Consider the following 16,937-nt stretch of genomic DNA (forward strand, 5'->3'; position numbering starts at 1 on the left):
TCTGAGCTGACACAATCAATCTTACACCAGATGAAATAACAGAGTGTAAGTTAATTGTTGGCACAAACAGGTTTTTATCATAAAGAACACTTCACTGATAATGTCTGTTAACATTTTAATTAGGCAGACTAATATCCAGTAACACTTTCTTTTCATATTCTTTCTCCCTCTACTACTCCATAAATTGTTTTTTCATTTGTTTACATCTTAGGTTAAATTATTTATGCTATTGTGTGTAAACTTCTGCTATATATTTGTAGATGCAGAAATGCTATGATAAGGAAAAGATCAGTAATTTCTACTCATAGTTACATAAGTGGAATACTTTCAACTAGTTTAGATCCAAAATGCGTGTTTGAGTAGAAAAGAGGGGGAAGTTTTTAAATATAATGAAAACATTTATTTACAATAGATTTACAAGCATTTATTCCTTTCTACTCATGTAGATTTTTTCAAAAAATTACTGTATGTATTCATCATTTTTATACTTTTTGTGTCATATACAGTGGTGTAGCACTGATATTTGAACAAGTCACATATAAATTCCCAAAGATAGATAAAATTGCTGGTTTCCTAAAACTGGAAGTTGAAATACACACAGACACTTCAAGACAAGTTTTGTGAGTGTGTAGTACCACAGCATCGTGCTAGTGCAGGAGAGCCCAAAGTGAAATAGTTTTTAAGTTTTAATGCCATTGCCAAGCAAAATGTTAAAAAGTGGTATACATATAAACAAGCATTAACTGTGAAAAGGAAATAAAATTTTGAAAAAAAATCCATTTTAATAGCCCAATGTTATTATCATAGTTAATTTAAAAAAAAATATGACCACCACACTGACAGTATCTCTATCCTACACGCATCTTTTGTTCTTATTCTTGATTGTTCATAACACAGAATACGTTTGTGGGAAATAGTCACCTTCATTTTTGAAGTGTTACATGAAGATTTATATCGTAGAACTTACCTCAAAATTAAGGTCTCGAATCAAAATGTCTCCATTAGGCGTTGCTAATGGAACATGATCAAACCTATGGGTAAAATTGACACATTACTACCAGTATTATGTATAGTTCTTTACCAACTGGTCAACTCTGTGGAAGAACAGGATACTAGAACACAAGCAGGTGCTATGAAGGTATAGAGTTGCACGTGGCCAGAACTGGACTGTTTCTTGGATTTTAAAAAAAAAAAAATTAATTTAATTTAAAGAAGAGTAGGAGGTATCTTGACAAACATTAACTGAAAGCTTCTTCCTGGCATATATAGCAAGTCTTGGCTAAAAGGGTTGTAGAAGTCTAAAAGGGTTGTAAAAGTCGCTAAAAGGGTTGTAAAAAAAGACAAGGACAACTATATAGGCAAGCCATAGCTGTCAAGTGCCTCAAAATGTATATGGAGAATGTTGGAAAGCCAATGCAGAAATTCTAGTAAGAGATGGGGTCTAAATAATGGGAAATATAATGATCTGGGTAGTCATGTTCCAGGAGACAGCAGGCCAGGTCAGAAGGGAGATTGATTCTGGAGAACAGGTAGTATCAGTAGTCCACAGTAGAGAGTACTAAGGTTGTAGAACGCCTTATGCAGTGAGGATTGAGAAGAAATTCTGAAGACATTGTACAGAAGGAAGTGGATATAAAGTATCGTTATATATAACAAACTGTATTAAAAATAGTGATATAAGGCAAGACTAAAAAGCAGGTTTACATTTTCTACACATTACACTTTCTATACATACTTGATAAGATTATCAGTGTTGATAATTTCTCCACTCCCAGGTATCAAGGGAATCGTTTGGGTTCTATCTCCATCTTAAATTTAAAAAAAAGAAACAAGTATTAGAGACTAGATTTATGTCTGCCAAGGTGTGAGTATTGTGCATTAAACTTCCGTCATAATTACCTTTTTCATGTTGCAATATCATAGTACGCTGATATCTGCCCCTGTTCAAGTCCTTTAGTACTTGCATTAATTCTGTAATTCGAGCTGTGAAGCTAAAATAAGGATGCATTAAGAATTAATCTTCAGAAATATTTTAAGAATTTTATTGTTACGCAGAAAAATAAACTTTTAATAAGTACCCTAAATTGTCAAAATTAAAATCATAATAAGGAAGAACTGGAATCACATTTTTGCAGTGTGACTGGGATACAGTACTTTCTGAATGCAAGCTGTTTCAAAACATGTGTGTTTATTTTTTGTTGTATGTCTTGGGCTGGTTACCTCAAGCACTGGATACTGCAAAACTCTGAAATATAATCAATTTTGCTCCAGAACGGCATTAAAAGCTTCCTAATTCCAACAAATTAATCTCCTAACCTCTGCAGTTTAGGAAACTGGCCCTTAAAATGGTGAAATTTTTAACACTTTAGAAACACTTTAAGGTAAAACTTTCATATTAAAATATTCCCCAACAACGTTACATTAAGATGGAAAATGGTTTACTTCCATATTGCCCATCACTGCTGATCTCACATTCAAAACATCTGCAACTACTAATAGGCTCAGAAATTACCAATGTAATTGAAAACATTAATTTTCCCTAATATTCTCACAGTTATTAATATTAATGTCTATATTTTTGCTGCACTGTGCAAAATGAGTGCACATTTTTAAATTAATGGAGATAGGATATCTCCTAGAACTGGAAGGGACCTTGAAAGGTCATCGAGTCCAGCCCCCTGCCTTCACTAGCAGGACCAAGTACTGATTTTGCCCCAGATCCCTAGGCGGCCCCCTCAAGGATTGAACTCACAACCCTGGGTTTGGCAGGCCAATGCTCAAACCACTGAGATATCCCTCCCCCCATTTGTTTTGTTTTAATCTACAGTCCATTTATAAATAACAGCTATGGAGGATAGGAACTACATATATCGAAAATAAAATAGTGTTAAGCAGCTCTGAATACCAGTGATCAATCTTACCCAGCCAATCTGGTCATTTCACGGCCTGCCAGGACTATTCTGCCCAGAGCTTGAGACATTCTCAACAACATTCTTCCGCTTTGGTAGTAATCCTTAAATAGCAAAATACAACTATGTTTACTTATGTGAACTAACAGAATTCAAGCAATTACTATATTTTACTTATTTCTGTTCTACATTACTTACCTCTAGGAGTTCTGAATGGGTACTCTTTTGATGACGAGGATGAGCTAGGTTCAGAAACGGACGACTAACGACCAGGTAACCAACCACAGTAGCTAGGTCTGCAATATTTAAAAGTAAATGTTTTCTAGCAAGAAAAGTTAAATCAGAACATAAAATGAACACATTAAAATATTTGTAACACTACTTGTACTATAAATAGCAGTCCAATAGCATTGGGAAAACACTTACATTTGGCAATAATAGTATCTATGAATCCCATAGAAAACCGAAACAAGATGAAATTATGCAAATGTTCCACCTGGGGAAAAAAATGTGAAAAAATGTAGCATACACAAATATTTGCCATGCACCCTGCAATTACAATAGAGAAGCAAATTTAATTCTAAAAAAAGCATTTATTTTGCAGTAAATCACGAAGGCCCCAATGAAGATTGTGACCTAATTGTGTTAGGCACTGAGCAAATCCAGATAGACAAAGTCCCTACCAGCAAGTGCTTACAATGTAATCTAAAAGAACACACAAACAACTGAACAGTAAATGAGAGGAAAGTTTGCAAGTGATGGAAAGAAAGGACCTGGGTAGTGAAATAAAGGTCATTGTTAGATAGGTTAGCTATAGTTTCAAATAATCAGGAAATGAAAAAAATATTAAATAAAATCAGCTAATCCTAACTGCTAAAACATCTAGCTATAACTGGTTCACCTTTTTGGAGGTGTCACAACAGAAGTGGATCTGGAGGAGGCATTCGATGAAAAGGCTAATAGTTTCACAGACTAATTCAAGGAGGATGTACCACTTACAAGGAAGTATGGAAAAAAGTGTGGAGATGTTTACAGGAGAAGTGAACAGAGATATTAAAATCTCATGTCACTGGCAGAACGAAGATGGCGAAGGCAGCAAAAAACAAAAGTGGATAGGTAATGGAACAAGAGTTGAAAAACCTTCAAGGTGAGGACATGAATTCTGAATTTTGGTGTTATGGGAAAGAAAATTAGTGAATGGATTCAAAGACTGGGGGGTTGTTCCCACAGTCAGAACGATAGGCTAGAAAGAGTCGTAGTGGCAGTTTTTTGAATGGACCCAAGTCAGGTAAGATGGGTGTCAAAAAGGTCCAAAGGTGTGTGTGTGTGTGTCACAGTAATCAAGATGAGAGGTGAGGGCCTAATCAAGAATTTTAGGGAAACAATTAAATTATATACTTTTGCCAGTGTGTGGGCCCCTCATGCATTTCTGTATGGCCAATTAAAGTCCATAGCTTTCATTTCTTCCTTCATATTTCCCACTTGTATTCAGCAAAGGAATAGGATCACCACCCATAATTCTTTATGGAATAGGAGATGCATGCTCTCTCTCAAGACTGGCATTGCAGTCACTCAATTAACTAACAGGGGCTACTACAGAGGTTAGTACATGTCATCTTTTCATTAGGGTCCAAATAGCACATTCCTCAAGACTGCTCCAAAATCTGCCATCTTCTGTATGACACTAGTGAGATTGCAGTGTAATTGTAACTATGTCAGTCCCAGGATATTAGAGAGACAAAGTGGGTGGGGTAATATCTTTTACAGGACCTGAAGAGCTCTGTGTTGCTTTAAAGTTTGTCTCTTTCTCACCAACAAAAGTTGGTCCAATAAAAAAATATTACCTCACCCACCTTGTCTCACTAGTGAGATTATCACTCACTTGGCCAGTAGCACTCTTGCAAATTTACATACTGTGTGCTAAAACTAATTTAAGTAGCAAATTCCACACACACACACAAAACCCCCACTAAAGTGCTGGCACATATCAGTAGTTTCAATGAACACTACCTTTCAAGAAGTTTAGAGTTTATTAAAACATTAGAAATCCAGGAAATTTAGAGTTAAATTTCTAAGGGTACGTCTACACTGGGATTAAAAACATCAAGAGGACTGTACAATGCAAATTTAGAGAAATGTAAAACTCATGGCTGAGTAACAAGGCAGATGAGATTTAATCCTATGCAGACACAAATGATATGAAGAACTTCTATGATACTCTGAGGACAATCTATGGGCCGAGGTCATCAGGAACCTCTCCGAGTGCCGATGGCACCACACTGCTCATTGTCAAAGAAAAGATACTGAAAAGGTGTGCAGAACATTTTAACAATATCCTCAATCAACAATCATCTATTAGTGAGGAGGCAATTGACTGTTTTCTGCCATGCTTACAGATGCCTTTCATGACTGTGACACCGGGATTGGCATCAGATACCGGACTGATGGCAAGCTTTTCAATCTGAGGAGACTACAGGCAAAGACCAGTGTACAGGAAGTGACTGTTCATGACCTTCTGTTTGCTGATGATTGTTCCCTGAATGCCAAATCTGAGTCTGACATGCAGCAGGGTATGGACTATTTCTCTTCAGCTTGTGACAATTTTGGTGTAACAATCAATATCAGGAAGACAGAAGTGATGTACCAGCCTGCACCATGAAAGCATTACGTAGAGCCTATTATCACAGTGAATGGTCAAATCCTCCAGGCAGTCGACAAGTTCACCTACCTCAGCTGTACACGGTCACGTGCAGTTTCCATCAATGATGAAACCAATACCAGAATTGCCAAAGCAAGTGTCACCTTTGGCAGACTACATACAAATGTGTGGGAGTGCAGAGGCATTAGTCAACAAACAAAACTGAAGGTCTACAAAGCCATTGTGTTGCCAACAACTTTGATGTATGCATGAGAAACCTGGATGGTGTATAGACGCCATGCTATGAAGCTGAATCACTTTCGCGTGGGTTGTGTGAGGAAACTAATGAGGATAAGATAGCAAGAAAAGGTTCCAGATACTGAGGTTCACATGTGGGCAGACATTCCAAGCATCCATACTCTGTTGATGAAATCACAGGTAAGATGGGCAGGCCAAGTCACCAGAATGTCAGATGAGTGACTGCCAAAGATGATCTTTTATGGTGAGCTAAAGGGGAGAAAGCACTCTCAGGAAGGCCAGAAGAAATGTTTCAAAGACTCTCTATAGTTATCCTTGAGGTGTTTCAACACTGACCCAGAGTTATGGGAAGATCTTGCTAATGGATTGTTCTACCTGGCAAACTGTCGTGCATACTGGAGCTACAGCCTATAAGCAGAGGAGAACTACTGAGGCAGAGCAGAAGCACCAGCAGTGTAAATTTCACAACAGCGGTATGTCCGTTGTTAATCAAGTAACCCATAGCGGCATCTCTTGTTCAGTGTGCCACAGACTGTTCAAAGCTCAAATAGGCCTGATCAATCACTCATGTGTTCACAGAAACTAAATCAATCAGTGATGTAATGGTTATCTTTGAAATTGAAGGATGAGCAACACCACCACCTTTTAAGAAGTTCAGAGTTTAACAAAACTCATTAGAAATCCAGGAAATTTAGAGTTAAATTTCTAAGGGTACGTCTACACAGGAATTCAAAACCAACAGCTGGCCTGGGTCAGATGATTTGGGCTCTGGGGTTGAAAAATCACTGTGTGCATGTTCGAGCTTTTCGGTGGTAGCCTCCACCCTTGCAGGGTCCCAGAACTCGGGCTCCAGCCTAAGCCCGAATGTCTACACAGCAATATTTAGCCCCGTAGCCCGTTTTTTTACCCCTGTGTAGACATACCTTAAGAAGCTACGATCAATTTGGTGCATGTGTGCCAGACTGTTTGCAGCAAGATTTCTCCCCCTCATAATACAGTTTTGAACTGAAGGAAGGATTGAGGCAAAAACAAAAAGACTAGCACAAATTCAGCATTATGAACCACCATAACAATATTCCTTAGAATTTGGTTAAGTGAAAATTTAGCATTTAAGCTATAATCAAGTATTTTATGCTCTTACCAGTTTATGAAAGGTTTTGTGAATCGTCTGTTTTTCCCTTAAATTCCCATTATAAAAAGCAATTTCTTCACTAAAAAAAAAAGAGACAATTCATTTAATTTTTAATATAGACAATCCTTGCAGAGCGACCAGCCTGAAAAAGTTAGCTATAAAAACAAAGCTCTAAAAAAAGACATTATTTTAATTACCTTCTCACCAAAGATAAGTTCATAATATTACCACAAGACAACTTTAGGACACAGGTTTATAGTATCTCAACTACAGTTTGCCTTTTAAAATGAGTAAATAATGGATATGGGAGTTATTAAATAATTAGTCCACATAGAAATATAAACATTTTCCTCAAAATTAATTCATTAAGTTTTAGAATTTACTTGAATAAGTACCTTGAAATACTACAAAGATTTCATTTACAGTTAGTCAACAAATAAATCCATACCTGTTTGTAATGAGCCGTGAATTGACAAATCTGTACTCCCCTTCATATTTTTGTTCAGCAATTGTCATCTTGCCAATGGGCCTCCTTAGACGCGTAAGGAAAAAGCCTGAAACTATCAAGTAGGCCATCATGGTAGCTGGACCCTGTGAATATTAAAGAAAAAAAGACAAGACTATAAAAACTCTAGAACTAAGGGGCTGCACACTTGTAATTTCTGTAGGTCAAGCACACTGGACCCACTAGAGGCTCCTTGCATCCTTCTATTCCTCCTGCCACCAAGCTCCCTGTGTGCCACCCTCCCCGGCCCCTCTATTTCAGGAACTCCTGTCCCCTTACCCACTATACCACTGTCTCCCACTCTTCCTCCATGGCAGGGGCTCTGTGTCCCCCCCCCTGCCCCCATTCCTGGTGCTCATTTCCTCCCCCCCCTTCCTCCCTACTTTCCCCTCTCCAGATCCCTGCTTCTATGCCCCACACACACACCGTGTGTTAGGGGGAGCACTTCCCCCTATGATCACCCTATGCCCTCCAGGTACCAGCTTCCCCCACTACCACCAGCACCCCACTCCTCTTTGAGTCGCTGCTTCCTCCCCCTCCACCACCACTGCTCTATCCCTCCAGTCCCTGCTGCTTCCCCCCTACCCTCACATTCTTGCCCCTGTCCACACTGGATCCCCATTCCATCTCCCTGCTCGCACATCCTCCCCCCACCCCCCGCCAGTTATTCCCCCACCCATCCTCAGATCTCTGATTCCCACCCTATAATCCTTCCCTGTAAAGGTCTCTTATTTCTGGTGCAATCCAGACTTCACACACTGTTCCCACACAGCAAGTTAAGCTGCTGCTACTCTGATGTATGTAGGTAGCAGCCACAGGTGGCAGAGAGATTAGTCTGGGAGCCTAATATTCCTGAATATCAAGGAATAATATTCCAATTTGCACCTATTCCAATTTGTGCCATAGATTTCTAGAACATTCCCTGAAATTTTGAAATTGATCGACACAGCATTCCAAAGTTATGGCATTGCAAATAAATGCCATCAAGTGTTGGACCTTGCTTCACTCAGCCAAAAAGGATAAGCATTTCTTTTAGCAATAATTTTACAACTTCAAAATCTTTGAAAAAATAGTATAACTCATGCCATCACAGTGATGAAGGATTAAAATCTGATTTCAATTCAAAGCTAAAACCCAGACATTTTAATAGGTGCTTATGTAACATGTTAAACTTTCAGAGTGCCATACCACATACATGGAAGTTTTAGGTTTTTTTATTTTAAAATCAAATTTCTTTTCTTGTAGTTGCTTTATAGTTAATGTTGCATTAACACAGACTTACTAAATTATGTAACCATCTGAAAACAGCAAGAATTAATTTGGTTTATTTGAAAATAAATTTTATTGTAACACTGGCTACAGTTTTGCCACGATTAGTCAAAAGATTTGCCACTTAACTAGCTTGCTTACCCTTACTTCAAACCTGACAATGCACACACTGGTTACTTGCTGCTGGAAACTGAACATTTTTGTTAATGTATAAAGTTTGTAAGATTTGGCTTTTAGACCAGTAACAGGATTGGAAAATACTTACTAATTTTACTATTTTGACAGATTTTTATTTTTAGGTTTACTACAACTTTAGCACCACTAAAACAGTTACCCTAAACAAAGAAAAAACTTTCATTTCCTTCCTATAGCAAAAGTACACAGCATTCCCTGTTAACAAGGCAACATTGAAAACAGTTGCATAGTGGAATCCAAGATGATATCATTTGCTATTCCAAATACAGAGAAATAAATGTGCTATCTCAGATGTAACTGAGAAGAAACTCTCTTACTAGAAACTGGAGACTATCACATGTTCTACAATTCTGAAGTTTAATAATTATGCAGGTCACCTGTAGTTTTTAAGATAACCCTATACATTCCTCCCTCTTGAGGCACATAGACAGAAACCCTACTATGAATTCTCTGGTGCGGTCTTCAATGTGAAATTATGGGAAATCAGTAAGCAACATTTATCCAGGGGAAAAGAAAGTGTGATATGTGCTGAAGGAGTACTCTTTGAAAGAAAATTAGGCTCCCACTATAAAGTATAATTTCTTTTATCTTTCTACAACTCAAGAACAGAAGTAAGATTAGCAAATAGTAATGAAGCGAGAATTAGACAGAAAACAACTGGTCTGTATGAGGACTTCTTTCCCCTGAGAAGATAAAGCAAATAATTTAAAAAGAGCTTGTACTGATTCTTTTAAATTTTATATTAAGTCTAAGATGTTGCTTCACACATTTCTGTCTTCTGTCCCAAATCTGTGCAACAAACAGCTCCCCTTTGGTGTAGTAGGTTTTCTAGAGATAGGAAATATGTTTTTGCAGAGTGTAAACAACCGTGGTACAAAGCATAATCCAGCTAGAAAAGGTACTGCACAAAATGAGCCTTTTGTGCATCTGATGAAAGGAAACTAAGAACCTGCAGGTCTTTCTAGAAGTCAGCTGTTCTCCTGAAAGTCTCCAAATTCTCACATATCAGTTTTTTTATTTTGTTTGCTTCAAAATAGTGAGCTTTTACAGCACTTCATAACTAGTATGAAAACAGATGCCCATTTTTTGAAAGAATACAGTATATTTAAAGTAACTGAGTATGATTTTCATCAATCTCCAAATGGATAAAATAGCCAAGACACTGAAGGGTTTATTTATTTATTTCAAGCATAGTAAACTTTTTTTTAAAAACAGATTTTTTACCTGAGCTCCTATTGCATTTGTCAGCTTGAAGATATACAAAACTATATCCAAAAATGGCTGCAACAGAAAAAAATTAGTATTAGAAGACACAGAAGAAAACATGGATATAATCCGTCAAATAATCAGATTTTGTAGCATATTAATCCGGTACATACTACAGTTAACACAAATTTATAAAAATATACATTCCATAATTAAACAAAATGCTGGAACAAAAAGCAACATTCCAGAGAGCCTGATAATTTAGGCTATATATTTTGCTCAGCAATTGAAAATGGCATCACATGTGCTTAATACTAATTTTCAAACAGCCTGCAGAGTACATTAAAAAAATTATACTTCCCAATTTTGTTTAAGCTTGTTAAACTGAACAACACAGGGCTAAATCCTACCCTTTCTAAAAACAATCATGCACAGTGGGGATGGACTGGAAGGAGGAGTGACAACATACAGCTGGCCATGCATATGGCACAAGGGACATTCAACTTTGAAGGGCAGGATGACACCAGATTGTCATGACACTGGCTGATACAATTTATCACTTCTCTGAGCTGCAGCAACTCAACTGCAACTTTGGATGCTAGTTACTACATACTAGACTGGCCCTTAACCTGAAAACCCTCCCTTTTGGAGATGCAGTTCACATCCCCAGCATACTAGCTAGGTGTATCGCCTAACACATTTGTGCTCTCTGAAGTAATCCTGGCTGACTGCTTGAACAAGCATAAAATGGTCTCCCTGGCACAATAATATACCAGACGGAAGGATTTCACCCTTGTGAGTTGTGTCCTAATGGTGGTCAGACAACTGTTATGGGAGATAACCCCTTTCAGTTTGGCTTCTATTTGTTGATCAAAATATGTAAAAAAAAAAATACTAACTTATGGCAATTTAAAACATTACAAATATTATAAGTTGCTGTAACTGATATGGGTAGCTTTTTTTTAAAATGGACCACAGGTGTCTGAGTTGTGAAAACAAGACCTTAAAAAATTTAACTTCCAACAGGCTTCCAATGTACATTAGAACATTATTGGGAAAAAGTCACTGTTTTCTCATAATAATGTTCTAATTTATTTTATCAATATTCATCTTTAACACTTAAATGAAAGCTATATAGCTTTTCTAATCTCAGAAGTCTGAAGGATCATACCAGGAAAAGCATTTCTTATTCCAATGCATGTTGTTTTCAAAGTGCTGTATATTGCATCAGAGATTGAATATGTATACAATGTAAAATTGCTCATACAGGGTTACAGTAATTTGTGTATCCCTCAGAATGCTCTTATCCACCTGTATTTACTTAAAGAAATAGAGGAGTACACCAGTATCTTAAAAGCAGGAACCATAGAAACATACTTCATGGTAACTACATTTTAAGAAGAGATGTATCAATTGTGTGACTCTCCTTCTTTCTTACAAAAGAAAACATATCTAATAGTTTTTTAGTTTTGTTACCAATACCAGTCATGAAACAATTTTCAAAATGTTTTCAACATCATTTGTTTACTTTGTATATCTCACTCAGTTTGGTCAAGCAAGTAAATATCATTGGACAAAGGCTGTGTTTGTATTTGCCTATAAACAAGTAGAGTGCAATGAACACTTACTGCAGTGGTCACCAACCCATCGATCCTAGAGACTCTCCCAGTTGACCGCAATCTCCTGTGGTGCAAGGGGGCTGTCGCTATGGCAGGGCCTGCCTTCCCCAGCCACTCCCGGAAGCGGCCAGCGTGGCTCTGCGGCCTCATTGGGAGACAGGGGGATCTCGGCAAGCTGCTCCTGCCTGCGAGCACCATTCCCACAGCTCCCATTGTCCAGGAATGGGGAACTGTGGCCAATGGGAGCTGCGGGGGTGGTGCCTGCAGAGAGGGGCAGTGCGCGGAGCCACGTGCACCTCCCCCTACACCCCCCTAGGGGGCGCAGGGGCGTGCTGGCCGCTTCCGGGAGCGGTGTGGGGCCGAGGCAGGCAGGAAGTCTGCCTTAGGCTCACCGCACCACCAACTGGGAGCTGCCCATGGTAAGTGCCGCCCGGCGGGAGGCTGCACCCCAATCCTCAGCCCTGAGCTCCCTCCCGGAGCCAGCACCCTGAACCCTCTCCTGCACCCCAACCCTCTGCCCCAGCCCTGACCCCCCCAGAGCAAGCACCCCACATCTCCTCCTGCACCCCAACACTCTGCCAAAGCCCAGAGCCCCCTCCTGCACCCAAACTCCCTCCCAGAGCTTGCACCCCAACCCCCTGCCCCAGGCTCAGCCCAGAGCACCCTCCCTCACTGCAAACCCCTTGGTCCCAGCCCAGAGCCTGCACCCCTTCCCGAACCCCAATCACCTGCCCCAGCCCAGTGAAAGTGAATGAGGGTAGGAAAGAGCAAGTGACAGAGAGAGGGGGGATGAAGTGAGCGGGGCAGATCCTGGGTTACCCTTAAATTCAAAAAGTGATCTTGGGTGTAAAAAGGTTGGAGACAGCTGACCTATTGTATGACTCCAGATACATGAATATTTCACTTTAATCTATAGTCAATTTCTAATATTTGGACTGAAATACTGCAAGGGAATATTCTTCTATAAAACTAAACTGGTTCCTTTAAAGAAAAATATCTGTTTCATAGACATTTTTCTGTTGATGTTCAATTTTGTGAAAGTCTTTTGCTTCATCCAACCAGGTCCTAATGAAACATGCCAGACTAGATGCCACTCTTATAAAATTGCGAAGCATTAGATTTATATTCACAACAAATCTAGCATTGTCCGACCAAAGTTCCATGCAGGAGTAATTTCAAGGACAGAAAGTCATCCTAATAAGTATTTTTAAACCTGCTAGCTCTGCTCACTTACCCACCCAATTACTTCTGCACATAGAGCCAACTTCTAGCCACTTCGACAACAAAAACTCCTCCACTAAATTACAAAACTGCCTTCAGGATAGGCACTTTTGCTTCCCAGCTCCAAAGTTAGGAAACACACCTGAAACCATTAAGTAAAGAGGGCATTTCCTTATTCATCCCACCCTTCCCCACCCCTGAAACACAAACCGCTCACATATTAAAATCAAAAAGAAAAGACAAATAAGAATGAGAATTTTCTTTCCCTTGAAAACTAAATAATTGACAAAAGACCGTGCTCTCGCAACCTTCTCAAATGGTGAATATTAAAAGAAAACCAAAGGAAAAGTTACTGTTTGTAGGAGGAGCATGGAAGGGGGGGGGGGGGAAATCACAAATAAAGAAAAAGACAACTGCGTAAGGAAAAAATTTCCCCTCACATAACTCTGAAATAAACTCACTAAATATAAAGTGGACTCAATACTATACAATAATTCATAAATGAAAGTGATCTTCCTAAACTCTGACAAGATTTATCACCCATACATTTATTCAATGCTATTTGTATTTCTTGACTCTTGTAAATGTTTGCACAGTGTTTAATGATTCCGAATGACCACTATTAATAAAAGATTAAAGTTTTATTAAAGGAACTCACCTTACTAAGGTTTGAGTAGAGGTCCACTACACTGTTACAGAATTTTTCCACATCCTGTGTGAGCAGTTGATCTGGATTAGCTATTCTGTTGTCCAGATTTCCCATTTTGTAATACGTATAAGCCCTAAAACATCAACAACAAAACAATGATTGAAAAACTTGTTACGTTTTACCTAAAATGAATCAATGATTCAAGTAGTATTAAATGAGTAGCTGAAAGCCACTTCAGAACATTTATAAAATCCACAAACAATCCCATCTCTTATTTGATATTTACTTGGATTTATTTTACAGTTGATACATTACACTGCACTTTTAACATTTTAAGCATTAAAAAAGTTATGACTTACTGTAGATATTCCTCATAGAGGTATTTGGTGAGTCTTACTCGGAAACAAAGTTTAAGTTCATTTAGCCCATACTTCAAAAAGTTATTTACCAGGGAGATCTAGGAATAAATAATAGTAATACAAGTTAATACAAACAAACCCAAAACAGCTGGATTAAATATATCATGCAAATTGCTTGCTTAAATTGGTGAAAGTACAAAATACAATTTTACCTAGTCAGACTTTGTACACAAATTGATTTAAATTAACTAAGACCCAGATCTTGCAAATGTCTAAAACATCAGAATAGTCTCATTTAAGTCAATGACACTATTCACATACTTAAAGTCAAGCAAGTGCATAATTATTTACAGGTATCATGGCCTAATATTTCTATTTCTATTTTTAAAACCTTTGGATCATCAAATGAGTACTAACAGTACATACTATAGTACTGATAAAAGTTAAAACTGGTCTTATTGTGTCAATAGATTTAGCTCAGAACTCTGTTACAACCAAACATTTAACTCTCATAATCAGTTTTAGAATGTATTTACCATCTCAGCCCCACGCCCCACCTTTAAAATGATATCATTTCTGGCCTATTATATATTTCTGGCCTATTTTAAAATTTGGTTGCATTTTTCTTTAATTCGTGAGAATCATTCCCCTTAATGTGCTGGGTTTATTTCCAGAACACTTTGTTTTAGCATTCCTATATGAACAGGGTGTAAGTCACTTGAGAAAAAAACCTGAATGTTAAAAACACTGTATGTGTTTTGAAAGATGGTTAATGTGAAAAATCTTACCTTTATTTTGAATCTGCTTGAAAAACAAAACTAACTAAGTAGTTACCTCATTGCAAGCCTTGACAGCTTACTGTAGTCAATTGGCAACAGGGATTTTAAATTACTCATCAGTGCTAACAGACAAACCTAGCAGTCTAAAAGAGTAAGTCAATTCTGCTGAATCAATAGGCAGCCAATAGTGAAATCTGCACTCAAATATTTCCCTACTTCTTACGGCCAGAAAGTGAAATCAAACCACCCATTTTAAAAACAGTTGACTTCTAAAAGTTCTGAGAAATTCATTTGGAATCTCTTCATGATTTCTGAATTTATATTTTAAATCACTTTTAACAAAGATGGCAAGGGAAAAAAAGCACTTACAGCAGGCATGGCAGCGATGAAGTTGAATAAGTACTTCTTGAAATCTTTTCTGCTGCGACCAATGATAGCACTGCAAACCACCACATGCTATGTGTTAGTTATGAGAGAAAGCAATTACTACACGCACCAGTATTTTCCCAAGGGGAGGGCAGGTGGGTGGCCCTGACTAGTTCAGGAGGGCAGGGGTAACAGGGTATAAGAAAGGATCACTGTGGAAAACTGCAGTACCAACTGTTGTGTCAACTTCATCTTCAGGTAAAGTGGAAGGTGGCTCACTGAAAGCCACCTGCCTTCTCTCTCCTTGTTCTTGTTGTGGCCCCTAACATAAGAGGCTACAGGAGGAGCTCACATATACTCTTCTCTGCTCCCATGGCACTTAGTAACCTTGGGTAACAAATGGACACTACTCACCCCAGCAGCATACAGCCTTGGGGGGGGAGGGAGAAGGGAAGGTGCAAGGTGGAAAAGTTAAGTTAGCAAAAAGTATGTAGAAGAAAAAGAGGAATGAGGTGGGGGGGAATACAGAGAAGAGAAAAAGAAAAAACAACAGAAGATGGGAAGTGAGAAAACAAATGGACAGGAAAAGAGAATGAGTACTTGCAACCATATCAGAACATGGTGTAAGGAGACTGAGTAGGGCCATCTGCCAATCCATTGCAATGGGGGGGAGGGGAAGAGGGAGAAGGGATTGGAACCACGGCTCCAAGTTGTTTATGGTCTGGAGTAGAAATTACCCAAGACAAAAATAATTCTTTAAGCTTATATACAAACCAAAGTAACAAAGTGTTCCAGATTTCATAAAAAAATTTAATGGCATTTTAGAACTATATTTACCACCTAAAAAATCTGTATGATGTCTCAGCTAGAAATTACTCAGTGTATAAAGTCTCTGATACATAAAAGATAACTGTGAAGCAAAAAACAAAAATACAAGAGGACTACTTTTTCCCCTTTAATATTTGCTTATAAGGTGTTATCAGCTTCAAGTCTTTTTTTTTTTTAAATGTTCCTCTTCAAAACACTTGAAATATCAAGAATACTAGGTCCTCACTTATCTTGGTTTGCTGGGGGTCCTTGGCAAAACCTTAGGAAAACGTCAATATAGTGATAGCTTACAACGCTACAACCTGAGCTGTAGCTCTCCTTCACATAAATGCGAAGGGAATACTGAGGGCTTTTCTACACAGAAATGTTTTAGTGGTATAAATTAATTTGTGAATATAAACCACTATAGTTATACTGGTATAACTGCCAGCATGGATGCACTTATTCCAATATGAGTGCCTTTGTTGTTGTTGTTTTGTTTTAGCTTAGGTCGCTTTGCAAGGGGTTTAAGCTAAGCCAAAATAAAGCCAGTCTTATTCCAGACTAACAGCATTCACACATGGAGTTATACTGGTATAACTATCAGTTTAATATGATCAATATAAGGTGATCAGTGGAAGGAGAGCTGTAGCTCAGCTTACAGCTTCATGTGGGATCACCATTAAGGTCCACTTTTTCCATGCTTCCCCCTATTCTTCAAGCTGCAACCCACTTCATTTAAATCTCTCCTTAAGATTCAGCTGAGCCATAAAGCACACCAGGTAATAATAAGAACTATAAAAAAATCCTTAATACCAACAAGATGTGTACATCCTTAAACGAAACGGAAGTTATTGTATTGAGAGAGGCAACGTGGGTGAGGTAGTACCTTTTATTGCAGTGTTTGCCAGACTTGGGATGCCGCTCGTGTAGGGAAAGCCCCTGGCGGGCCGGGCCGGTTTGTTTACCTGCCCCGTCCGCAGGTCCGGCCGATCGCGGCTCCCACTGGCCGCGGTTCGCTGCTC

The 16,937-nt window shown here is 38.5% G+C and overlaps 1 protein-coding gene across 1 annotated transcript in view; it reads right to left on the reverse strand.

Annotated features, from left to right (window-relative positions):
• The window catches only part of ABCD3 (ATP binding cassette subfamily D member 3), a 63,719-nt gene that overhangs the window by 10,547 nt on the left and 36,235 nt on the right, over positions 1-16,937 (reverse strand). The window contains exons 2-14 of the mRNA XM_029912366.1: positions 15,337-15,427; positions 15,109-15,195; positions 13,961-14,058; positions 13,611-13,734; positions 10,131-10,187; positions 7,386-7,528; positions 6,947-7,016; positions 3,336-3,405; positions 3,108-3,205; positions 2,922-3,013; positions 1,900-1,991; positions 1,736-1,808; positions 968-1,031 (exon numbers count right to left, since the gene is read on the reverse strand). Coding sequence (XP_029768226.1) covers positions 968-1,031; positions 1,736-1,808; positions 1,900-1,991; positions 2,922-3,013; positions 3,108-3,205; positions 3,336-3,405; positions 6,947-7,016; positions 7,386-7,528; positions 10,131-10,187; positions 13,611-13,734; positions 13,961-14,058; positions 15,109-15,195; positions 15,337-15,427 — 1,159 coding nt within the window. The remainder of the gene's footprint in view (positions 1-967; positions 1,032-1,735; positions 1,809-1,899; positions 1,992-2,921; positions 3,014-3,107; positions 3,206-3,335; positions 3,406-6,946; positions 7,017-7,385; positions 7,529-10,130; positions 10,188-13,610; positions 13,735-13,960; positions 14,059-15,108; positions 15,196-15,336; positions 15,428-16,937) is intronic.

The sequence above is a fragment of the Terrapene carolina genome, unplaced genomic scaffold, assembly GCF_002925995.2.
Source record: "Terrapene carolina triunguis isolate 2854851 unplaced genomic scaffold, T_m_triunguis-2.0 Scaffold210, whole genome shotgun sequence".
Classification (NCBI taxonomy): Eukaryota; Metazoa; Chordata; order Testudines; family Emydidae; genus Terrapene; species Terrapene triunguis.